This window comes from Pseudorca crassidens, chromosome 3 (assembly GCF_039906515.1).
Source record: "Pseudorca crassidens isolate mPseCra1 chromosome 3, mPseCra1.hap1, whole genome shotgun sequence".
NCBI classification, from domain to species: domain Eukaryota; kingdom Metazoa; phylum Chordata; class Mammalia; order Artiodactyla; family Delphinidae; genus Pseudorca; species Pseudorca crassidens.
In genome coordinates, this window is record NC_090298.1 from 133,311,746 (window position 1) to 133,339,400 (window position 27,655).

Consider the following 27,655-nt stretch of genomic DNA (forward strand, 5'->3'; position numbering starts at 1 on the left):
TTGGAACAAACCTCACATAAAGATGATTAGATCTAGTTAGGTTGAAGAAATTGAGGGGCAAAAAACCCTCATTCTACCAGGAGTTTATTCGTTAAAAAAGTAGTTTACCCAAGAATTATTAAAACAAACAAAAAGCTCTAATTTAAAAAAATTAATTTATAGAAATTTAAACTATTTCATCACTACTACTGTATAAGCTAAAGGAATGACAGTGAATGTTTTCAGAGACAAACAACATCAAAAACATGGAACTAAATAAAGCATTGATTTTCAATACTGAAAGCCAGAAACGTTTCTTTCAAAGTTTCAAATATAAATATAATAACACCATTTTGGAAAGCACAGAAAAACTTTCTGAGCAGCAAGAAAATATCGTGGGGATGGAAGAACAGATTACTATCTTGTTTTAGAATTCTACATTATATGATGAGATCAGTATTAAATGAAAGGAATCTAACAAAAGAGTACATATTTGCAAATTTTAAAAAGTTAGAATTTTAATGCTTTAGAATCTCCTGTTATACTTAAATTTAACACATACTTTTGGTGTACAATACTGTAATAATACTGGCAAATTTTTATGTAGAGATGACAAAGCATATTAGAGGGTGGTTTTCATCTTAATTGCTCATACACTAAACATGCATACTACTATAGATTCATTACTTTCGATATGGACAAATATATGAAGAGTGGTTTATGGTGACTAGAAAACAGAACACAAACAGCAAATATACTTCTTTTACCTGTTTTAGAATATTCTATTCTAGGATTCAACGTCCTTCATAATCACTTATGTATGTACACCTTAAAACTTCAAGCATTTGTCTTCAACATGTCAAATAATAAATACAGACTAAAACCCATACCTTATAAACTCTTCTCCAATTTTTTTTGTTGTCTTTTAACATTCGTGACCAAAGCATGTTCATAAGTTCTGGAAATTGTTCGTACATAAATGTAGCCCTGAAAAAAGAATAATTTTCCTTAAGAGTTTGCAGTGTGTTAATTCTGACAGTAGATGGCAGGCTTGTTCTGTGTTTTCCTAAAGAGCTTTAAAAAATTAATAAGCTTAATTCAAAAAACTTTAGATATGCTTCCTTAAAAATGTCTTTCTTATATTTTATACAATATTGAGCACATTCATAAGTCCCACTAATTAATATCGTATTTTACAAGCCCTTCATTCACTGGCGTAATCGTCCAGATGTTCATCAGGAAAAAATTTTCCTAGCTTTATTTTAAGTCATTTTATATGCATTTGTCAAAATTTTAACAAAGTTTGTCTAAACTTCATTGAAAAAGAAAAATTTTGTTTTACTTTTCTGAGCTAATATCTAAGGGGAATGGATCCGCTGTAAAACTTCCCCCACTAATATATGAATGATTATATGCAAAATTTATATCTGGCAGCTAAACAGTTTAAAACTGAAAGCAAATTTCACATTTCTGTGTGAAGATAGCTGCATTCTTTCTGCACTGCTGAGTCAAATTATCACTTACTTGGCAATCTCTCCCATGAGTTGCCCAGAAGGTCCCCAAGGATCGTCATTCGTTGCTTCTCGAACCTTAGACTCTATCTCTGAATAATTCATAACCACATTGGTGCTGCAGAGAAAAAAAATGCATGCACATACGCACAAAGATTAGCATCAAAACTGAGAAACACATGAAAACTTAATAATGACACTACTGGGTGTCCTAATGAGATACCTCTACAGGGTGGGAAAGAAAACATCTTTTGTGCCCAAGCTACCCTGAGGACACTATATAACACATTTAAGTTATCTTTAAGAAGATTTTACTATTCCATTAGGCTTCAAGAATACAGATGAGAGATTACATTAGAGCTGGCGTAAGTCCAGTAAAAAATGGCTTTAGGTCAAATTAAAAAGGAAATTGAACATGCTACAGTCTATTATAAAGCTAAGTTGTCATTTTGCTGACCAGACCTGGTTTACATGCAGTCTTAGGTTTCCTGTTCACAGAAATTCTTTAATGAGCAAAATTATATAAAAGCTAAATGTTATTTATACTGTATAAAAAAAGCAATGAAAAATCAAAGATAAGTCTAAAGATGTTTAGAACCACTATGAACATTTAACTGTAGTCCTTGTCTTCTTTCACTTACTGTACCACATGTGTTTTCTATGTCACTGTGTAGTCACTGTAACCCTCAGTGGTTGTTTTTTTTAAAATTAATTAATTTATATTTTGGCTGTGCTGCACAGCATGTGGGATCTTAGTTCCCCAACCAGGGACCGAACCCGTGGCCCTGCGGTGGTAGAAGCGCAGAGTCTTAACCACTGGACCGCCAGGGAAGTCTCAGCCCTCATTTCTAATGGCTACATAATATTCCATCCGGAGACTGTATGATAATGTATTTAACTTTCACTTAAGACTTCAGCAGTGGTCAAGAGCATGGATTCTAGGAGTCAGAAAGATCTGACTCCAATTAACTTACGTTGTGATCTTTGGCAAAATTATTTTGTGGGTTGGCCAAAATATTCGTTCGGGTTTTTCCCATAAGATCTTGCAGAAAAATCTGAACGCACTTTTTGGCCAACCCAATACTTCTCTTAATGTTTCCTCAAATGTAAAATGGGAATAAGGAAGAAAACTACTACTATCTCAAAGGGTAACATATCAAATGATACACAATGGTACAGTGTCTGACATATACAGGAAGTGCTCAATAAAAGTTAGCTATTATTATTAGAGATAATATCACCTATTAGAATTTAAAAATATCAATATTAAGTAATATTTTTATAAGAAAGAACTAACTTTGAAAAGAATACCTTACAATTAAGAGATAAGATGGCAAAATGTGTGGTTGTTAAAAAAGAATTTCTCATGCTTATATGGATTGAAGAATTCAAAGACATTCTGAGGAATACATACTATGGAAATGTGACACATTATAGTAGTACTCATTTGACATGTAACACTCCAATTATTACTGAACAATTGTTATAACAGATGCCTGTAAATATGGTAATTCAAATCTTCCACTTAAAATTGAGTTTTAGAAATAGTGAAAAAATAAGAATTCGGTAACTCTTATTAGTTATATCTACCCCACTTTTGCTGTACGGTTTTTCAGTCATCAAAAAGTTGTTTTAAATAAGGAAGGTTTGATTATAATTGGCACTCGAATCTCTCAAATATAAATTTCAAATTTATTACAAATACTTCAATTAATAAACAGTTCAAATTTTAAAGGAACCATTATGCATATATATGACTTGACAAATCACAGAATAAATATGGCTTCTAGATTTACATTCAGAATACTGTTCTATTAAGGTAGAAAAGCGAAATCCTATTACTTTCTTTCTCCTAAAATATCAACTGTTTGATAACAAATACAAATTATTTCCATGGCACTAAAATAAATCCCTGGTCTCCACTGCTTCCTTCAAAATTTAAGACTATTAATGAACGGATTTTTATAAAAACCCCATAATCATTCTATTAAAAATTTTATGTATAAATATAAAGAAATAGTAACTTTTTTTCTAATTTTGTTAACAACTGAATCAAAATAAAATTAAGGCGGGCAATGACACATTTGCAATTTAAGATGCCACAAAATAATGGATTTCAAAATGCTGTTGTTTATCTTACTGGCTGAAGAATGCACGGCTTAGGCAGTTAAAAGTGTAGCTGTGGGAATGAACAATAGCAATTAGAATTATAATTCATCCAAGCATTTCATGACCAAGAATGCACTTGAAATTGTTTGCACTGTTTAATTTGTTGGAGAACAAGATGAAGAGTTAATCTCTAGCTCATGTACATGAAATATTTTTACTAGAGCCTTCATAAATGCTGTAGCTTTCCGAACACTACTTTCCTTGTTCAAGCTACAAAAACCCATGGGTCAAATGAGAAAGGTCCTGTTTCCCTAACCCTTCGCAAGATTCTTAGCTGAAGGCCTATATGTGTTTGAGTGCTGTGTGTTTAAGAGGAAGAGGTGGCAGAGAGCCAATTGCTTAAGAATCTCCCTACTTCCTTGGTTGAGAAACAATGGGAACTATGTAAAAGGACAACTTGCCATTAAACACACAACATAAAATATAAAATGGCAACAACATGGAAAACTATGGCAACAATAGTAACAAAAAGTAACAAAGTTAGAACACCTCCATGAAGAGTATCAGGCTCTATTTTAAAACCATTTTCTAACAATACCGCTGCTTTCCAGAAACTGGAATGCTCAAGATGAGATCCGATGGCATAAAGAATTCCAAAACAAAGTATTTTTAAGCTGCACTTAATTCAGAAACAAATATAAACTAAAACAAAACAACACTGTATAGTTTGGCCTTATTCCAGGTCATTTAAAAATAACTGTTTCTAAAAAGGTAGAAATGGCATTTTGATCCTTCCTTTCCCATGTTTTCTACTGCCCTCAATCCACACCCTACCCATAATTCCAGTGCCCTTTTTAAGAAAGGAAAATAACTCCTCCCCTCTCCCCCAAAAAAGAAAAGTTAAAAAAAAAAAGTTATGTCCAGATGTGAAAGGAAAAAACATTCAGCTTAATTCCTAAAACTTCTTATGATTGACACAAATGTTTTAAAATGGATAATTCAGACACTAGAGGGGGATCTCTCATCAGTTTTTTAAAACACACAAAATTCAGACAAAGGTCAAGGATCTGTTCTGCAAACAAAATTAAAGGAAATTACCAGGGAGTGACCAGAGTGAAAAATATGAGAAGCTGCTCATGTTCTGAAGATTTTTACCTTAAAGTAATATTGAACCACTGCTTTTTTTTTTTTTTTTTTTTTGCGGTACGCAGGCCTCTCACTGTTGTGGCCTCTCCCATTGCAGAGCACAGGCTCCGGACGCACAGGCTCAGCAGCCATGGCTCACGGGCCCAGCCGCTCCGCGGCATGTGGGATCCTCCCGGACCGGGGCACGAACCCGTGTCCCCTGCATCGGCAGGTGGACTCTCAACCACTGTGCCACCAGGGAAGCCCGAACCACTGCTTTTTTATAAGGATAAAATCCACAATTAAAATCAAACCACAGTGTTTTCACACACTTCACATGTGCTCCTCACAGCACCCCAGCAACAGGCAGGTAGGACAAGACTAAGAGTCCCCAAAGAGAGTACTTAACTCTGCACTACCTACGCACTCAGTTGGATTTTTAATGCTAACTACTAAAAGTTACCATCCTCAAGTCCTGTACACATGCTTCTATGGCTATATGAACACAGCCAATATAATAAGTCAAGGGTTGATTATTCAATTTGTTAATGATTAGTGTTCATTTGGGCCCTCCTCTTTATTCCCCATTTTCTGCTTGTATCACTGGTCACTACTGATAAATATCAAGTTATTTTACTCAGTAACAGTTTGGGTCCAGGTTTTAGAGGCAAAATTGGTTGAAAGTAAAAGCTAAAATGGAGCTTTACCTACAGATGGTCAGTGATTCTTCTAATCTGCATTAAGAATAATCAGTAAAATGACTGACAAGAAAAAACTTGAATAGTCTTATGGTATTTTTTTCCTGCCAAAAGTTCAAGAATATGCTTTGCTAAACAAAACGACAGACCAGGAGAAAAGGTAAAGTACAGGTATAATCCAGTCTTAACTGCTAACAAAGGAATACGAAAATTGAAACAGATTTAGTAAGAAGCCTTTTTCCTAGCCTGCCTTTTAAATTTTACTTCTTTCTAAACAAAATGGAATCAAATGGGTCTGTATTTTTAATATGGTTTCTTTTTGTTTGTTTGGTTTTTTTTTTTGCGATATTTGGGCCTCTCACTTGTTGTGGCCTCTCCCGTTGCGGAGCACAAGCTCCGGACGCGCAGGCTCAACGGGCATGGCTCAAGGGCCCAGCCGCTCCGCAGCATGTGGGATCTTCCTGGACCGGGGTACGAACCCGTGTCCCCTGCATCGGCAGGCGGACTCTCAACCACTGCGCCACCAGGGAAGCCCCTTCTTTTTGTTTTAAAGTTATTGTAAAGACTTTATTCATTCCGAGCTCAGGAAAAAATATTCAGCAGTATTTTCTATTAGATGGTTAAACTTGTGTTTTTTCATACAACCATCCACACTTACAAACACAGGAGAGTCAGAAAAACAGAGGCAGCAAGAGACAGAGACAAATACAGCATTCAAAGTAATGGCTTTAAATAATGTGTTTTTTTTCTTCAAACTGTGTTTTCTTTTTTTCTATATTTTCCAAAATTTCCCCTATGAACATTATATTGTAACCAAGGGAAAAGTATTAAAATGCCATTAAGAATACAAATCGAGTACTATATCATCATTAGCAACACTTTAACTATTTATAGGCAAATAAGCATCATGGTAGACCAAATTAGTATTATTTGTACTTCCAATGTCTTGTTATCAGGCTAGTAAGTGTAGCAAACTAGTAACTAAAATATATGTATACAAACTAAAATATGTATACCAAATGCTATGTGTGTAAAACCACAGGGACAACTTAGGTACATAATATTGAAATTAATGTGATTAAAAAAAAACTGTATTAGGGAAGAATAATTCCCAACATTAAAATCTATATTTAAAAGTGACCTCTTGATCTTAATGCCACAGATTTCAGAAGATACTTTTACGATATAGGTAAAACTATTATGCTCCCTCTAAAAATATCAATCTTTAAGAAACTTTTTAAAAACAACAAAACACCCTTAAAATGAACAGTGAAAAAGACAGTTTTCTCAGGTAACAAATTACTTATGCCAGAAAAATCTGTTCCTTTTTAAAAATGTTTCTAACCAAAAGAGCAGAGAAACAGTTTTAAGAATACTTGCTCTAAAAGCTAGATAATGGACCATGTGACATTCATTTTTCATCAGGGGATGATGGTCTTCACCACATTACCCTTATCTGCAAGGTGAACATTTACAGGTTCAATACTCATACTGCTACCCATCCAAAAAAAAAAGCTTTTTCTTGATCTGAAAATGAAACACAAAGCAATGAATTATGTCTTAACACAAGCAATGGTTCAGTAGAAGAATTAATGTTGCTAAAGCAGATGTTATCATATTTGATTATACAGTAACATAGTTATATAGCTACAGTGCTAAAGCAAGGAAAAAACTACAGTACTCCATCCATATCATAAAAAGAAAACTAATGAAATATTGATAAGTACAGAAGAAACAAATAACAAATCTGATGCTTGCCACTTTCTCTCTAGTGCTACCACGCTGCCATTACTAGCAAAAGCCCCCCTACCAAAAAATAAATAATTTAAAAATTTGAGTGAGGAGAGAGGGAAAAATATTTAATAGCATCTCCTTAGTAGAGAACTTTAAATAAACTTACACTCAGGATCACATGACTAGTAAATAGCAATAGATGTCCAAATTTTGTTAGGCTTTCTAATTCTAATTAAATGTAGCCCATTTTCTATTATGCCATAATGCTCTAAAATCAGAGAATTAGTAGTATCATCTGAGCTAAAAGTCTACTAATTAATATATAAGATGACATCACAAATTGTGCTACTAAAAGAACTAAATGCTGAATTAATGTTTAAAAAGATATATTCTCGGTCATGGAAATTACATTTTCTTTGGTTTTAGTAAAATTAAAAACAAACTATCCAGTTGAAAAGAAGGAAATCAATGTACCCCCTCTTAAACATACATATTCTTAAAAGCAAGGTAAAGAAAACAGTTTAAATAGGAAAGAACTGAAATTGAAGACATCTAAAACCTGAGGCTCTCAACCATTCTTCTGCAGTAACAAGATTTCAGAAAAGAATAACCTGCTTACTTAAAAGAAAATACCCTATTTCAATCCACTTATAGGTATGTAGTATGCTCATGTGCATATTATTTATGACTTCACCTATTTACACGGAGGACTGTGCTGGATTATGTACCTTCTGTTTTCTTCTTCACTTTTCAAGAGGGAACATTAAAATGCTAAATGCTACAATATTTAATTGCTACTTCTAAAAATAATCAACAAGAATATGCACTGAAATATTACACCTCTTCCTTTAGCTATCACAGTAAAAAAATAAATAAATAAACCCAAATAAATATTAAAGAGCAATCTGCTGCCAGGTTTTATTGAGGGAGGAAGGGGGTCCCATAGTCCTTTTTAAAGCTTCTAACTTTTAAAATATGACATTAAAACCACAGAAAATGTATTAATGTTCAAAACACCATTTTAATTTTTCCCTCCCCACATATTATTATGAAAAGTACTCCTAACTGACATAACTATTTTTGAAATTCTAATTGTTTTAAGTTGTAAGAAAATTAAGGACTTTATACTCTTTTCTTAATCAAAAGCTATTCTCACATCAATTCTACTACCAAATTCTTTGATCCATTCTGAGTGATGCTGGCTTTCAATTTCAATAAATAGTTCAGACCAGTATTATCATGGGGTGGAGAAATAAACTATAGAATTTTAATCACCTGTGATGTTTTACTATTACTGAACACTGTTGATAGATATGGCTCAATATTCTCGTAATCTTAACTCAAAATTTTACACTGCATTTGTACTACTTACAGATAAAGTGGAAAGATAAATTGTACAAAACTGTTTTCTATAAAAGTATTTTTCATTCTGGGGGGGGGCAAGGCAAACAGAGAGCAAAATAAACACTAAACACTACTCTGCAGGTAGAAGGAACTATAATAAACCCCTAGCATTCTTGAAAGATGAGCTGAAGACCTTTGTGTATCTTTAAAATTGTGAAAATAAAAATGTTAATGTAGACTCCTGACAATCTCCCAGATTCAATAAAAAATTAAAGTATCCTGTGCATATTATACTTCCTTAACACAGGGTAACCAATATTTAGGTTCACTAAATTTTATTTCTTAGGTGAGAAACTTTTGCATGGCAGAACACTTTCCATACATTTCTTTTACTGATTCCATATGGATTTGATTGTGTCATCAGTCCAAGGTACTACCAAACCCTTAAATGTGTTCCTCTTTAAATACGCGTAAAACTTGTTTTCTGCCTGTGAATCATCATTTTCTTAGGCTCTGCCACATTCAATACCAGTACCAGAGGTTGGCTTTCTTTTGAGTCGTTTTTCACACACAAAAAGTTAAGGTGTTACCACAGCCCCAGAACTGGAGCACAACAGGGCTGAGCTGCAAGGTGGATGCCAGTGACTGGCTTATTAGCTAAGTGACTAATTCCCATACTGCAAGTCAGATTTGGATCATGACAAAATTATACATTATTTTCTGTTAACAAATCTTCTAAGATCTGTTATAAAAAGTCAAAACTCTGAATAGAAAAATCTATCAAGACTCTACCGTAATTTAGAAAGGAGAACGGTTACACAGTAGGAAATGTAATGTAAAAAAATTTTATCTAAGAACTTTTATCAGTAACTGACACCGGTTTATAACGTACTTTCTCTTCCCGTCTCTAAAAACAGCCATTACAGATTATCAGTATTCTAAATGATATCTTTATCTAAAGATTTCAAGCTTAAAAACCAGCATTCCAAGTCTACACAATTTCACAATATGCATTAAAAAAATACTTGGGCCCTTGCTTATGTAACAGTTTACCAAACATTCCATGAAAATTTCCAGTATTGATTCAGTATCAGTTTGCACAAGCCAAAATTAACCAGACCCACATCTAAAATTTCTGAGATTCCTAACTGACTTGTTCATCATTTAAGTATAAAGTAGTCCTAACATGTAACTAGCAGACATAATAAATCTTATGAATTTTCCCCCCCAAAAAACCCCCCCAGAAAAATCATTATTTTATGGTTTATGTAGAATTCAAGGTAAGGGTACATAAGATGAATAATCATTAAAGAAGTCAATACTCCAAATTTAATTTCAAATGGCAAACTTTGTACCAGACTAGAATGTATACATAAATTGATCGCTGGAAAGATAATTTACAGAAGCAGTAACTAAAATACCTCATTTTATATGAAAGATCATTAAATATTTATAGTCCAACATAAAGTCTTTTGGGAAACACTAGAAACCACATATAATTATTTCAATTTTCAAAAAATACAGGAATTGATCCAAAACAAAAAAATACTTAAATTGGGATAGTAGTTGGATTTCTGCCCCTCCAAGTCTGTCATTTAATTCATTTTTCCAAAAGGTACCAACCCCTTGATCACTATTAAGTGTGACTTAAACTGGCAACTTTTCAAGAAAATAGTTTAGTAATTTATGTAACAGATGTGCAAAGGAAAACTACATGGATGAGATAAGCCAAGAAAAACATCCTGATGTCCACAACTAAATTATGACCTGTGGGAGAAACTATAAAACTATTTCCCTTTCCTTACAACTTCAGTGGTTAGCAATAGCAAATTACATAACCCATTTTATAGCAGCCCTTATTCAGACATTAAAATGAGCCTTGACTCCAGGAACTGTTCCAAAACACAAGGGCCACACTAGAGGAAAACATTGCACATCTATGTATTTTCATGATCTGGTTCATCTTTTATGGTTATTTTGTAGAAAAGCAAAGTAATATGTATATTAATTGATCAATAATTTATTAGAAATGAATAGGGCCCATATCTTGTCTCTGATCCCTGGACAAATCAACCACTGATGTGTCTCAGTTTCCTCATCTGAAAGGTAGTTCCTATGTATTACAGAGATTAAATGAAATGACATGTAAAGCATTTAGCACACATCGTTACTTTTCTGCCAGTATTTATCATTTTTAGTTTGAAGATATTCTTTATATGGCTCCTTAGAGTACACTGGTATTAATACTTATTACTTACCCATCTCATTCACTGCTGTGGGACTTTACAGTCATGGTAACTGGCAGCCTATCTGACCCCGGTGTGCACACTGAAATGAAGATTATTGTAACTATACAGCAAGGCAGGATGGCTATTATTTAAAAATGGCCAAAGATCTGGAAATGAGTTTCACTAAGAGACAGGACAAGTATCAATACAAGCCCTAGCACAGAACTGCCATTTTATGCTTAACAGAGTTTGTATTTTGAAGTTCACTCTCCTTAATCTTGGTACACCACCAACCATGAGCTAGGTTTTTATTTTTACATTAAGCAGCAATTTCTCCTGTAGTGGTAATCTGACATCATCTGATAATGTCTCTAATTTTTTTGGATTCACTAAACTAACTCATAAATATCAGCTACTGAAGCCACACATCCCAAAGCAAATTACACAAAAAACAAAGACTTTTAAGCTATTATAAGAAGAAACATATTTAGCATGAAGTTTATATCTACAATTTGGGGATACTGAAAAAGTTGCAGAATTCTGAGCTTCAAAGTACCAAAAATAAGGCCCATGTAACTCACTCCATGAGGTGTCTAGCTGAACAAAGGATGTTAGAAAAGCCATGACACCCAGTTTCTCTATCCTGTTTCCTCTGTAACAGCAAAATCATTATACTAGGAAATGTCTGGATGTTCATAGGTCTTGATGGTTTATATGGAAGCCCTTCTAATGTCTCTCTAGCATAAGCACTGCTAACATGACCTGGGCAGCAGACGATAGGCTTAGAAAAAAGCTGTCCCAACATAGGCTAGTCCCACAATGCTAAGGAGTTATTATTTTCCAGAGAGGCACTCTGGCAGCAGTAAGGTTTGGGAAGGCTGGAAAAAGGGAAGACTTTTTGAGTGGTTCAGGGAAGCAGAATGAAAAGCTGCTCCCAAGATGTTGCAGAAATGGTGCTTGGAACAATGTAGCAACAGAACAGGCAGAGGCAGCCACCACTAGGAAATTCTTCCTTTCATGGCCATAGAAAAAAAGCTCTTACAACACAAAATTGTATGAACATTAACCACTACCAACTATATAAAAACACATGTGCATGTGGACAAAGCATAAAGGAAAAAAGCCCATAAGAAGTGTTGGGGTGGAGGCACATTTGTTTAAAATTTCACTTACACAATGAAAAAACATGATCTTTTTTTAAAGAAAAGAAAAACAGTACTTGTATATAAAACTTCTTTTCACTTGCTAGGTAAGTGTCCATTGGCTGGAGGAGGATCAGCTTGCACTCCCCTGCCTCAGCAGCCTGTGTGTTATAGCAATGCTCTGTCTGCACAGATAAAAAGCTTTCTAAGAAAACAGCTATGGATGGAGGGCCAGAAGGTAAAGGTATCAGGTTGCTCTCTGCCCCCTGGCTCCTGCAGAACACTGCTGCCTCAACAGGAGACATACCCAAGGAATGAATGCCAGTCCCAACCCAAAACCATTTTCTTATTTCCAGCTGCCTTTTTTTTTATCACATAACTCTGTAACTGTTAAGATTTTCATTTTTTATTTTCTTTTGAAACAGTACTCTAGTGTTTTGTGAAAAATACTCTGGGAGACGTTAATAGGTGTGTGAGAAATGTGTTACATGGTAAGGTTTAGGAAATGTTATGTAAAACAAAGGCAACTTTATTACTGCAACACTTGTTGGAGGCTTTACTATTCTCAAGTGTATTATGAATCTCCAACAGGGACTATATTAAACATTTCTAAAAATTTGGGGACAAGACACCTTTTCCCTTGGGACATTTTGAAAGTGTCCCAAGAAACCCACTTTGATGTATTTTTTTTAAAAGGCCCTTTTTTCCAAACTTCCAAAAATATTGTCAATTGATACCTTTTACCTTACCATTATTTTTAGTATCTGTTATTTCTCATTTTTAACCTAATGAAAACCTTTTATGTTTTTAAACTCTTATCTGTTGACTGGCTTTCAGCCTTTTACCGTGCTTTATTTCTTATTTTTATCACACTTAAAAAAAACTCCTGATTGAACTTTATTGTTGATCTAAGTTATACATATACTTTTTCTTTTTTTTAATTTGGCTGTGCCATGCAACTTGCAGGATCTTAGTTACCTGACCAGGGATCGAACCCAGGCCCTGGCAGTGAAAGCACTGAGTCCTAATCACTGCACCGCCAGGGAATTCCCTCAATATTATTTTAAGACTCATCTGTTTTACTCTTTTTGTAAAGTCCTTTCTGCATTGGGTTTTAAAAAACTTTAAAACTTTACTCCAACCCCTTCAAAGTTCTCACTTTATTTCAGCTTCAAGTTTTAATTTCTTAATCCTCATTTAATAACCATATGTTAAACATCTTTATTTCCTATATATTTTACTAATTTTATGATATTTTATAATGCACAGCTGAACAAGAAGAACCACAGCAAAGAGCTCAGGAAAAGCGATGGATGGCCTCTCCCCATGGCCCCTTACTCTCACACTGGTAGCTGCTTTTCTAGGCTCCCTCATGCAGAGCTAACATTTTTCACAAGGATCAATTAAATACATATATGAGATACCCCCAAAGAAAGTCCCAAGAGCGGGAAAAAATGATTATTCTTACATATTAGTGCTGCTTTTTAACAATAAAATGTTAGTTCCTATGTATTTGAGAGGTAGCAACATGAAGGTAGCTTCACTGTTTTGCATCCTGATATATAATCTCAGGGCACATCATAAAGCTGGGCAGGCTGGGTGCAGTTGTTGGGATGTCTGGAGTCATCTTCAGGAGCCTTTTCCCTCAATGTCTACTTCCCATTAATTTCCAAAACCTGTTCAATCTGCATTAAAAATACAGGCACTACCTCTAGCCTAGACTCCTACAAAAGCATTTAACAATCTCTCCATTTCAGGTGTATTCTCCTTTTATTCATCCTCCAAAGCACAATCAGATTCATCTTCCTAATATTTAGTGTTGATCATGTTAGTCTACCACAAACTCATTACCACCTTCCCCTTGAAACATCTTCCTCCTCCTGTACAGTGAACAGTACCATCCTGGGTTATGGCTTGAAGATCACTATTGATTACTTCTCTCCCGTCTTCTAGCTAGCATCCAATCCATTCCCAAGTCTTTTCAACCCCATTTTCTAAGTATCTCTCAAATATGTCCATCCACTTCCAGCTACACACACTGCCACTACCTTGGTCCAGGGTGACCACCATTTCTCACAGGGATTCCTGCCAACAACCTTGTAACCAGTCTCTCTGCTTCCCCTCTATCTTCCAACAGGCTAGAAACAAAGTGAACTCTTGCTGAAATACAAATCCTATCTATCTCAGCTCCCATTTTAAATCCAGCAAAGTCTTCCTTATTACCTTCAAGATGAAGTCCACATTCCTTCATATGAGATACCAATTTATTTCTTCAGTCCCATCACTGTTATTTTCTCCAGGTCTCTGCACATGCTATCCCTCTGTTTCTAAATCCTCTGCCCAAACATCCCATCTCCCCCACCTAATCCCACCTTATCATCAGATTTTAGCTTAAATGCTACTTCTTCCAAGAAATCTTCCTTCAACTCTGGGGATCTGCCTATGTGCTCTACACAGCAAAGCACATTATGTGCTTTCTATTACCTTGAACTAAAACTAAAACCAGTGCACTATATAATGGACGTGTTTGTTTACTTGCCTGTCTCCCCTTCTAGACTGAAAACATCCAGAGGACACAAATTTTCTAACTCACTTAAAATCCCCAGTACCAGGAACAGGCTTGGTGACAGCAGATGTTTAATAAATATTTATTGACTAATTAAACAAAAGGATTGAAATCCTTATAGCTTCTTTCCTCTGACTAAAAAAAGTCCTTGTTGATCATGCAGGTGATCAGGACCTACATAATCTGGACTCAACCTATCTGTCTAGCCTTTTCTCCCACTACTTCTGTTTCATTTACTTTACAGGATAATCATACTGTATTACTAGTTGGAATTTAAACATGCCCTTTACTTTCTTACCTGAGTAACTGTTCACTCCTGGAATCCCCACCTCTTCTTTCAGTTAAAATCAAGCCTAGTATTAAACAAAGATGCAAAAATGAAGACTTCCTGACTCTTTCCAGCCCATAGTCTCCCTTTCCTATGAAGAAATAAACATTATGAATTACATTCTGCCCGTACAATGGCTATGTATGAATTTATCTTAATTCCCTTAATAAAATATAAGTTTTTAAAAAGCAAGTAGAGTTGATTATTTGAGGACTCTGTATTTGTTAGTTTATATTTGCTCACTGAAATGTATTTTTAACACCAAAATCAATATTCACAGTGCTTTTGTGGTCATTTGTGAAGAGTGCAGCAAAACATTAGAGTCATCTGTCATGCATTCCCAGATGAGGTCAAAAAGTTGATGCTCTGTCTTCTTGTTTGAGTTCTTGTACTATAAACAAACGTCCTTTCTCTGGTCTATTCAGTATTGCTTTTTCACATCTTTATGATTTTTCTTGATTTCATTGTTTAATATGGCCCCCAAGCTGACTGCTGAAGAGCTGTCTAGTGTTTCTAAAAGTAAGAGGCTTATGATGTGCCTTACAGAGAATATACCTATGTTAAATAAGACATGAAGTATAGTGTACTTGGCCCTGAGTTCAATGTCAATGAATCAACAATATTAGAGAAGGTGACTTTAAACAGAAACACACATAAAAGAAGGTTACTAATTGGTTGATGAAAATGTGACCAGAGGCCTACAGGAAACTAACCCTGTACTTCCCCTATGAACAAAGGTTCAGTGTTCGCAGTGACTTTTTAAAACATAACTACCTCAAATAATCAGAATTGACTGTACTCCATGTTATGCATTTTTGTTTCCCTCTCAGTGCCTAACAATGAATGCCTCACATAAAACGGGTATTTAATAACTGACCGGTGAATACATAAATGAAATCTATGATCTCCTGGTAACAGAGAGGGGCGGATGGAAGATAAGGAAGCTGAGATTAAGATATGAATAGAGAGGACTAAAATAAACACCCACTGACCAACAAATACACAAAAGAGAATGACATAAGAAATACTACCCTCACAAAATTTCTTTTTTAAAAAGCTGACATAGAATGTTTCAATCTCAGGCTTTTGGGAATCACAGCAAGAAAGACTTGTTAATTTACTATATCCCTTAAAATTAGCTTACTGACCCCTAGCAAAGACTTAAAAAGTTAAGATACCTTGGCAAAGGACTTCTGTGTCCCACAGAAACATGTAAAGAGCTAAATATGAAATTGAAGGCTAAAAAAACCCCCCAAAAAACTTCAAACACTTTAAACTTCCTACTCATGCTCAGTATCAACTACGAATTTGAGAGCATCATGAATTTCACTTCTCTAGATGCTGGAATTCTAATATACAAGCAGCCCTCCCTTTGCATGGCACCTTGTTAACTGGAACTCATACATACTGGGCCAGGCCCTCACTTGGCACAATCTATTACCACAGAAGAACTGAGCAAAGCAAAGACTGCATAGCAGTAATTCTTGTGTGTTCCTTCCAAAGTAACACAAATGGCAGAGCTAAATGAGGACATTTTATTGCCTGCTTCACATTCTATTCCATAAGATGGCCATATATATTTGTTTATTGGTTCTTAAACACTTATGTAACTCTACAGGCCAGGCAATGTCTAAGCCCTTTAAAAACAATTCATCTAATTCTCCTAACAACTCTATGAGACAGTATTATTATCCCCATCTTACAGATGAGGAAACTGAGGTACAAAGAGGTTATCTCACTCTAGGCCACACAACCATTAGTGACTCAGTATTTGAACCTAGATGATCTGACTCCAGAGATAAAGGTCCAGAGCTTACACTCCTAACTGCTATGCTATAATCATGACTTTAACCAGTGCCCCCCTTCTACTCTTGTCCCCACCCTCAATCTATTATTCAACTCAGTACCAAGAGTAAGGTACATAAGTGAGATCATTTCACTCCTTTGCTTATCAAAATTCCTCACTGGCTTTATACACTTAAAATAAATCCAAACTCCATGCAGTGGCCTACAAGTCCCTGAGCCTATCACTTCTCTTCCACATGCTCTTACCATATTGTTCTCTAACTTTCTCACCAGCTCTTTCCCCACTCTGGGTCTTTGCTCACTCCATAATGCCCTCTCTCTGGAACACTCCTCCTTTACTCTGTGTGCTCTAAATTCTTTAAGTCTTAATGTAGATACCATATTCTCAGGTCTCATCTCACCACCCTAATTAAAACAGCCCCATTCATCATTCTCTACTTCAGCCCCTTTTCTTCATAACTCTCAAAAAATACGTAATTATTTTGCTTACTTGTTCTTTTTATCTCTCCCCACCAAAACTTGCTTACAACTATACTTCAAGTATCTGAAAGAGTTCCAGATGATCAGTAAATATTCATTAAGTGAATGAGCCAGGTTGTCCTGTGGCTTCCTGCAATCCTTAGTACAACACCTCATTCTCTTTGTTGTATGGGTATCTGACATGAGAAGCATACCTATAATTTGAGTTTTCTCTATCAGAGATTATCTAAGCATTAAGAATATAATTCATTCATTAAAAGATGATCATCACCATTTATTCTAAAAAACTCATCTGAAAAATATTATCAGTCTAAAGGGAATGTTAATTATGTAGTTATTATTTTCAAAATATTCCTTATAAATCTCAACATGACCAAAGGGATATTACCTATGTTAAATTCAAACACCAGTGTTGTATCTCCAGCAAATTTCTCAAGCTCTTCTAACTCTTAATGTTCAAATTACTTTTATTTAATTATTTAAAATTGTGTAATTTTGCTGCATTTTAACATTTATGCATATATAGTTATTTTTTTAATTGTTCAGAAAATGAGACTCTCAACATATGGCCAGTTTTTTCCAATTTAAGTCAAAAGTGTTTCATATTCCAAATGAGTTATCTATTTGGTTTGGGGGTAAAGTAGGCATAAGTCTACACTTAAGCTATACATCCTAAGATTATCTACAGGAAATTAATCTTCAATACTTATTTCTACAAATATCACAAACATAAGTATTTTACATTTGCTAGCTAAATAAAGCACCAACATCCAGCATTCTAATTAGAACAGTACTGCCATAATTAAGTGAGACTTAAATTACTCAGTAATCAGCTGCTAGTATAAACAATTCAAAAGCCAAACAGGAGATATAATAAAAAGTATGTGAAGTACAGGTAGATGGTTGTAACATGAAATACCATTAGGAAAAGTGTACTCTGTGACAGCATTTTATTGACATAATCAGATTATCTACAATGTATATACTTGTATAGCAAGTGCTTTGATTTTTGTCTTTTCATACTTAATTGATTCACTGAAAGCAAATTACATTGCTGGATGTGGGAATAGCAGGAGAGAATAGCAATGCAGCATCCTTCACAAATCTTATTCTCTTAAGGTTTAAAAATACGAAAACAAAATGTTAAACTTTAATTATCCAAAAGAAAAATACCACCACCACATTTCCAAAGAGGTCTTTATCCCATGTGCCACCTCTCTGTACTGTAGGTGTTCCTACATGTAAGAAGTTCTAGCAACATCTTAATTATGACAAAAATCTCTCTAATCTACCAAAAAATCTCTTTTTAAAATCTGTCCCACTGCTAAAAAGAACCAAAGCCAGGGGTCCTTGCAGAAATGGCTGACTCCAGGGCTGAAGCAGTGAAAATACAGGACAAGCTTGAAACACCTTGTGCCAGAAAGAGCGAAAAAAAATAAAACGGCATGACGAAAGGATACAGGCCAGCTTCACGGGGCTCTCACTGGCTACATCAGTGACAATTTGAGTCCTGAAATAAGTGGCAGACAGTAATGGATTACAATCCACTGAATAAAATGAAAATCCATGAGAGAGGGATGGAGGAAAGAAAAAAAATAACAGCTCTTGCTTAAAGTAAACTGATAACTCTGAAGAGAAGGGGAGGGATGAGCATCACTATTTTTAACCATTATAGTAAAGACTGGCTCAAGCAATCATCTGTAGATGCTAAATCCAGGGGGGAGTCTGATGAGGAGGGGGTCTCAGAGTATCTCCCCACAGATTGCTTATTACTTGCAATTAGATAAATAGTGACTATATGGTAGAGGAGTCAGACAGCACCTTGACTGAGTGACCAAAATTAACATCACTATTGAGCAACATACAGAAATTGTTTTCCCCCTGAAAAGGACACAGCATCACTTAATGTAATTTTCCAGCTCAGAAAACATAACCCGAGGAAGTATCAGCTAAACTTAAATTGAGGAATATTTTATAAAATAACTGGTCTATAACCTTCAAAAGTGCCAGTGTCATTTTTGTTAGGAAAGAAAGGTTAAGGAACTCTTCATTAAAGGAGAGTAAAGAGTCATGACAATTAAATACATGATCCCGGATAGAATCCTGTACTGGAGTGGGATAACTGGCAATATTGGAATATGGGCTACAGGGAGATAAAATTATTGTTTCAACGTTAAATCTTCTGAATCTGCTAACTATATCATAGCCATATGGAGAATAAACCTTGTTCTTAGAAAATACACACTTGAGGCAAAGGGGTCATGTAACCTACTTTCAAATGGATCAGATGAGTGAGTGAGTGAGTGAGAGAGAGAGAGAGAGAGAGAGAGAGAGAGAGAGAGAGAGAGAGTGCGTGCGCAGAGAAATAGAGAGTAGAAAAGGAGGGAAATGACAAGTAATTATGGCAAAATCTTAAAAATTGGTGAATATGGATGAAGGGTATACAGGTATTCTCTTTACTATTCTTAAAACTTTGATTTCAAAATAAAAAGTTATTTAAAAATCTGCCTCACTGCACAACACTGTGAATGTGCTAAACGCTACTGGATTCAACACTTTAAAATGGTTAATTTTATGCTATATGAATCTTAACAGCAATAAAAAACATTTTTTTCCCTAAAACTACCCCTCTAAGTAACACAAATAACTTGGAACAAAGTCAAACTTCATGAAAGGATTGATTGGTTTATTTCTTTTTCATTTCAAGCTGTCATTTTCTTGATTCTATAATTTGGAGAACATTTATTTCAGTGTCAAATTAGGCAGTAACTAGCTTTTTCAAGTGCAATCATTCCTCCATTAAAGCATCGAAGAGTTTTGATAGAGTGAACACTATACATTATGCTTTTAGATATAGAATGCATCAGTTTTAACGTAAAGGAAGTTTATCACAGTTAAAATGCATTATGAAATTTAGGCTCACCTGACTTTTTATAATTAGTATCATTCTATTTTATAATTAAATTATAGTAAAAAAGAACAATTAGTAGCATAGCATATGCAAATCATTCTTTTGGTACACCAGCTACCACACACACCCCCCAAACCACGTTAACATGTCAAGCAATGTTAAGTACTTATATGAGTAAAAAATCCTCAAGGTTAAACATTTCACACAACTTATAAATAGGCCAATCACACCCTCAAGGACTCTCTTAGGATTATTCTAGTTACAAAGTTCTCATGAAAAACAGTAATCTATTACCATTTTTTTAATAACAAAAGTTAATAAAAGCTAGCTAAATGTTATATTTAGATACAACAGCAATGTTCTATTTATGACTCTAAATAACTAGGACACCCATTCCCACTTGCTAGAAAAACTTTTAGTTAAATATTTAGCATAACATATTTATTTGAAAATTGCTCTGGAAATACCAGTCATTTCAAATTCAACTGTATATCTTATGACACACGTTAACAATTCAAGCACAAGTTCCTCAAATGCAACTTCTAATAAATTTTGAAAGCGTAAGCTCCTGAGGTCCATATTTTTTTTAAAGTATGGGAATATTATTCCTATTCAACAACCAGAAACAGTCCTTCTCTACTTTAAGCAGCTTCAGACTTGCATTGTTTTGTGTGTAAGTTTAATTGCGAAACAATCTTTCCTATTGCTGACAGTTGCTTAAGGTCACTTGCTCAGGTTACTTAGTAAATCAATTTTTTTTTTCCAAAAAAGAAAGGACAGTGTGATGTTTTTCTTATCAAGAGATGTCATATGTTAAACTGGTTTCAGAAGCAAATCAAATAACCCAGTGTATTAAAAAAAGAGTATAGCATAAGAATTGTTAGCATTATAAATCCCAATTCTAGTTTTTACAGGTATAATAAAACAGTAGCTACTAAAATAACAGTAAAAATTTTACTGTTAAAGGGGTTTAAAGTTTATTAAAATTATTTGCCAACTTTTAAATTCCTACTCTTTAGAACTAATCTAAGGAATGACAGTTTTTGTTCACCTATATCTTTTAATTTTAGGTTACACCTTTTTAAAGCTATCTCATAATGACCAAACAAAACAAAAGAACAAGAATTTACTGAGAACACAATGGTAAACCTTTTCACAATATATTAACTCATTTAATTCTCTCAACATTCCTGGAAGGTAGACCTTATGCCCATTTCATACAGAAATGCACAAAAAGTCTCTTGACTTATGATGTCTTCCCTCAAATTACTCCTCCCACCCCTCATTTAAAAATAAAACTGAAACCCAAAGAAGTTTGCTCAGCTTGGGCATACTCATAACAAATTATCTTTTAAAATATGTGGCACCCTATTTAAAATACCCTATTAAGGTAAGTTTATTAACTGTATTATGAGACTCCTTCAGGAAAAAAATCTAAAAGAAAGTACTAAAATTACTTAAGCTTAAAAAAAAGCATAAAACCCTTCTAAGAGAATGACAAAATTATGAAACATCCTGCACTGGGACAATATGTGAAAACTACATCTTTGTAGACACAAATGCTTGACGTTGTAGTTTGATCACATCACTTATAGATGTTTTCACTTCTATGTGATTAAGTTCAGATGCACTGCCAAATATCAAACACTAACTGAAAGTATATAACTAAGAAATCCTATCAATAGAATAATAAAATGAGAAATCGTGCACCTCAGCAGTGATAAGTTTGTAAAACTACCTGTAAGTGAACTCAAATAATTAAAAAATTTTAAATAAAATTTAAAACTTAAAAATATTGTCAGCAATAGTTTTTTTCCATTTTCATCCACGATCAATTAAACTTAGATTTACTCAAATGCATTTCCAAATCCCAAAAACTAGGCTCAATTTTTCTGACATGAAGGAAATTGTTTCCAGAACCTCACTACTAAAATTTTGAAGCCTATATAATTTATTTCCTCTCAAACTCAAACAAACACAAACCACCAAACATCTACACTTTAAATTATTTAATCTGGACTATGTGATTGGGGTAGAAGGGGGACCTCCCTTTGCAACAGAACAGCTTCTTAGACAGTATTCAGTAATGTCATCCTCTGCTTGGAACCATTTGGGAGTAGGTTCTTATCAGTGAGCCCACATCGTTTGACCTGTGTTTAAGATTTTTCACTCCATGTTTGATTCCTTATTTGGCCTTATCTTCCTTTCAGCAAACACATATTTTGAAATACCAGGATCTATCTTTTTCATTAAGCCTTTGCTCTGTCTTAATTGTTCTTTCCATTCTCTGAATTTCTACAGTATATATACCTATACCCCAAATTCAGATATCATATCATCTTATATTATTCTTTTTCATGTGCTTGTCATGTGCATCCACTTCACAGAATCATAAGCTGCTATTGGAACCATAAGGTCTGTCAGTCAGTTTACAGTACTGTACAGTGCTTGTTGTAGATATTTAATAAGCACTCACTGAAAGATCCTTATAAGATATGGCGAAGATTAGTAAGGGTATCAGTAATGTATTTTCAGTTATTATATACCATTTAAACACAACCTATGCCAAAAACATACTCCTTGGATAGGTACATAACGAACTAAGGAAAATTATTCCCAAATTATTCAATCTGAGCATAAGAAAAATTGGGAAAAGTTGTACATAAATCAGGGTAATAAGACATAGCACTACAGGCACAGTTAACTGACCACAATATAAAGATCAAAAAATTGTGTGAAACTTATTAAAGTTGTGGAAGCTGGCTACAGGGGACTAATTCTGAAACACATACTACAGCTCATGACTGTCATGACATTTTTTTTTAGGATTAATTACAGTGAGCAAGTTCATTACAAGAAAAAAAAGATTTCCTTTTTCACCTACAACTGTTTGCTTCTCGATCGTTGAGGGGCATCCTACTTACATTATTCAGAGTATTAAAAGAGGCCAGAAAAATTTTCTTTTATGACTGGTACATATACGGAAGAAAGGAATAAATACTCATTGAATTTGGTTCAGAAGCTTATTATAAACTTTTTTCAAGTAATTTTTAACTTGTTTAAAGCATACACTAGTAATTCACCTCTATTACAGTGAATAATGTCTTGTACAAGTTAGCAAAAACTGTTAAATATATGTTCTGAAAGCAGACACTAGATTTAAATCTAGACTCTATTTTCTAGATGTGTTACTTCGGGCAAGTTTCTGGACTTCTCTGTGGTCATTTTCCTCAACCACAAATTCAGAATAATAATAATGTTGTCACTATTGTTCTTGGCACATGACAAATGCTCAATAACGATTTGTTTTTATTAGAAATATCTGTACTTAAAAGATTTCCTCAGTAATATAAAACTTACCAAATTTAACATACTCATTCAAAAAAATATTTATTGAACACCTACTGTACGTCACACACCGTACTTGGAGTAACTAATATAGCAGTAAACAAAACGAAGTCCCCGCCCTCAACGAGCTTATATCCCAGAGGCAGCAGACGGAACAGATTATAGGATTAAAATTTTTATTTGGCTTCATGAGAAATGAGCCACACTTCAGAAACCCATTCAGTACCAAACTTATAACTATAAACCAAACATATCAAACTAAGGATATTATTTTTAACCATTATGGTTTAACTTCAAGTAAAAAGTTTTAATCATACAATCTTAAGTCACTTTTAAAAATTACAAGTGATGAATATGCACTGTTCTTTAATGATTTGCTAAAACTGCTAAAACTGCATAGAAACAAATAGCAAGAAAAATAAGAAATTGAATTTTAAATATATGTCTTCTTTCTATTATAAAAATAAAAGCTACCTAAGGGAATTCCCTGGCAGGCTAGTGATTAGGACTCCATGCTTTCACTGAGAGGGTCCCATTCAAGCCCTGGTCGGGGAACTAAGATTGCATAAGTCATGTGGCATGGCCAAAAAAAAAAAACCCTATCTGGACGAGAATTTTTTTGAGTGAAACATTTTTAAATGCATACATACACGTTTATCACATAATGGTGAGTTTGTGTGGAAGTTATAAAAAAATTATTTATATTAGAATTAGGTAGAATTTACTCTCCTAAGAATTTCTAAACTAAATACAATTCGTATGTCAAGAGAAGACACTCCAAAATAATTGGCTAACTAGACTTCTCTTAAGTACAAAACACTCTTGGCTATTGTTGCACATTAACAAAATCACTCATATTTACTATAGTCATAGTCATGAGGAGCTATCAATACATGGGAATGCATTATGTTATTTTACCTGTATGAAATTACCTGGCTAAAGGGCTCTGGTAAGCCAAAAGAATTTCTTGCCAGTTTGGGAGAGTGTACCGAAAAACTGGAAAGCACACTGCAATGTGCTTTCCTTATATATACTGCTCATCCATTATCAGAGATTATGAATTGGATATCACATTTTAGAGGATTCTTTTTCTTGATTTTGTTCAGTTTCTTTAAGGATAGACTGTCAACTTCAAATTGCCCTCACAAAATATATCTTTTTATATTGTAGAAGAAATATTTTAGATTAGCAGCATCTTTAAAATCTTGAGAAAATACAAAACAAGCTGAATAAAAATTAGCAGATGGAAATGCAATATGTCCTTCCAAAGACTTTATTCCTTACTTATGTCTTTTGAAAGAGTTATTTCTGTAATATGCTTTACAATATTAAAGGCATTTGTGATTTGGTGAACACAACATAAGGCACATATTACAGATATTTTTATAAGTTCTCCTATACATTGCTTACATGTCTATTGAGGTGAATATACATTGAAAATGATGATTTATGGATTAAGACACAGCTCTTATATACTTGTAAATAATCTACTTTGACATTTTCTTTACTCCTTCAAACACTATATTCCTTTCACTTTTCTCTACACGTTATAAATTGTTATAAATTACTTTTTTAATTATACAATAATGACAGTGTTTCAAGACTTTATTTTATGTCAAGTGCTATGCTAAGTGTTTCACATAAATATAATCCTCACAAGAACCCTGTAAAATAAATACCATCCTATTTTATAGATGGGAAAGTTTGGAGATACTGTCCCAATCCCCAAGATCACTATTTCTTAGTGGTGGACCTAAGATTTCAATCCAGTTCCGATCTCTGAACCACACTTCTTCCCAGATCCAGTAAACATCACATGGAGGTGTCTAAATATAAAAGTGTGTATAGGACTTCCCTGGTGGCGCAGTGGTTAAGAATCTGCCAGCCAATGCAGGAGACATGGGTTCGAGCCCTGGTCCAGGAAGATCCCACATGCCGCAGAGCAACTAAGCCTGTGTGCCACAACTACTGAGCCCGCCTGCCACAACTACTGAAGCTCATGGGACTAGAGCCCGTGCTCTGCAACAAGAGAAGCCACCACAATGAGAAGGCTGTGCACCACAATGAAGAGTAGCCCCCGCTCACCGCAACTAGAGAAAGCCTGCATGCAGCAACAAAGACCCAAAGCAGCCAAAAAAAATTTAATAAAAAAAGTGTGGATAGCTAGCAAATTACTATAAAAATATATAGATGGGACTTTCCTGGTGGCACAGTCGTTAAGAATCCACCTGCCCCATTGCATCATCATGCCAGCCTTGGCCGCCAGAGGCTCGCCCCGCATTCTGTACCCCTCCCTCCCCCCAGCTTGAATGAGCCACAGCCCCCTAATTAGCTGATCCTTTAACCCCGTCCTGTCTGAGCGAAGAACAGACACCCTCAGGCGACCTACAGGCAGAGGCAGGGCCAAAACCAAAGCTGAACCCCAGGAGCTGTGCGAACTAAGAAGAGAAAGAGAAATTTCTCCCAGCACCCTCAGGAGCAGCGGATTAAATCTCCACAATCAACTTGATGTACCCTGCATCTGTGGAATACCTGAAGAGACAACGAATCATCCCAAATTGAGGAGGTGGACTTTGGGAAAAAGATATATATATATTTTTTCCTTATTCTCTTTCTGTGAGTGTGTATGTGTATGCTTCTTTGTGTGATTTTTGTCTGTACAGCTTTGCTTTTACCATTTGTCCTACGGTTCTGTCTGTCCATTTTTAAAAATTACTTTTAAATTCTTTTATTTTTAATAATTCTTTTTTATTTTAATAACTTTATTTTATTTATTTTCTTTCTTTTTTCTCCCTTTTCTTCGGAGCCATGTGACTGACAGCGTCTTGGTGCTCCAGCTGGGTGTCAGGCCTGTGTCTCTGAGGTGGAAGGCCAAGTTCAGGACATTGGTCCACAAGAGACCTCCCGGATCCACGTAATATCAAATGGCCAAAGCTCTCCCAGAGATCTCCATCTCAATGCTAAGACCAAGCTGCACTCAACGACAGCAAGCTACAGTGCTGGACACCCTATGCCAAACAACTAGCAAGACAGGAACACAACCCCATCCATTAGCACAGAGGCTGCCTAAAATCATAATAAGGCCACAGACACCCCAAAACACACCACCAGACATAGACCTGCCCACCAGAAAGACAAGATCCAGCCTCATCCACCAGAACACAGGCACTAGTCCCCTCCACCAGGAAGCCTACACAACCCACTGAACCAACCTTAGCCACTGGGGATAGAAACCAAAAACAACGGGAACTATGAACCTGCAGCCTGCAAAAAGGAGACACCAAACACAGTAAGTTAAGCAAAATGAGAAGACAGAAAATCACACAGCAGATGAAGGAGCAAAGTAAAAACTCACCAGACCTGACAAATGAAGAGAAAATAGGCAGTCTACCTGAAAAAGAATTCAGAATAATGATAGTAAAGATGATCCAAAATATTGGAAATAGAATAGAGAAAATACAAGAAACATTTAACAAGGACCTATAAGAACTAAAGAGCAAACAAACAGTGATAAACAACACAATAAATGAAATTAAAAATTCTCTAGAAGGGATCAATAGCAGAATAACTGAGGCAGAAGAACGGATAAGTGACCTGGAAGATAAAATAGTAGAAACAACTACTGCAGAGCAGAATAAAGAAAAAAGAATGAAAAGAACCGAGGACAGTCTCAGAGACCTCTGGGACAACATTAAACGCACCCACATTTGAATTATAGGGATCCCAGAAGAAGAAGAGAAAAAGAAACGGACTGAGAAAATATTTGAAGAGATTATAGTTGAAAACTTCCCTAGTATGGGAAAGGAAATAATCAATAAAGTCCAGGAAGCGCAGAGACTCTCATACAGGATAAATCCAAGGAGAAGCACGCCAAGGCACATATTAATCAAACTATCAAAAATTAAATACTAAGAAAAAATATTAAAAGCAGCAAGGGAAAAGCAACAAATAACATACAAGGGAATCCCCATAAGGTTAACAGCTGATCTTTCAGCAGAAACTCTGCAAGCCAGAAGGGAATGGCAGGACATATTTAAAGGGATGAAAGTAGAAAACTACAACCAAGATTACTCTACCCAGCAAGGATCTCATTCAGATTTGACGGAGAAATTAAAACTTTTAAAGACAAGCAAAAGCTAAGAGAATTCAGCACCACCAAACCAGCTTTACAACAAATGTCAAAGGAACTTCTCTAGGCAAGAAACACAAGAGAAGAAAAAGACCTACGATAACAAACCCAAAACAATTAAGAAAATGGTAATAAGAACACACATATCAATAACTACCTTAAATGTAAATGGATTAAATGCTCCAACCAAAAGACACAGACTGGCTGAATGGATACA

The 27,655-nt window shown here is 34.9% G+C and overlaps 1 protein-coding gene across 4 annotated transcripts in view; it reads right to left on the reverse strand.

Moving 5' to 3' along the window:
• Positions 1-27,655, reverse strand: part of CLINT1 (clathrin interactor 1) — a 64,779-nt gene that overhangs the window by 26,780 nt on the left and 10,344 nt on the right. For 3 of the 4 annotated variants that reach the window (XM_067732408.1, XM_067732406.1, XM_067732405.1), the window contains exons 2-3: positions 1,504-1,608; positions 870-966 (exon numbers count right to left, since the gene is read on the reverse strand). In XM_067732408.1, the coding sequence (XP_067588509.1) occupies positions 870-966; positions 1,504-1,608 (202 nt within the window). Of the gene's footprint in view, positions 1-869; positions 967-1,503; positions 1,609-14,734; positions 14,790-27,655 lie in introns of all 4 variants that reach the window. The other variant, XM_067732407.1, reaches the window with a different exon arrangement.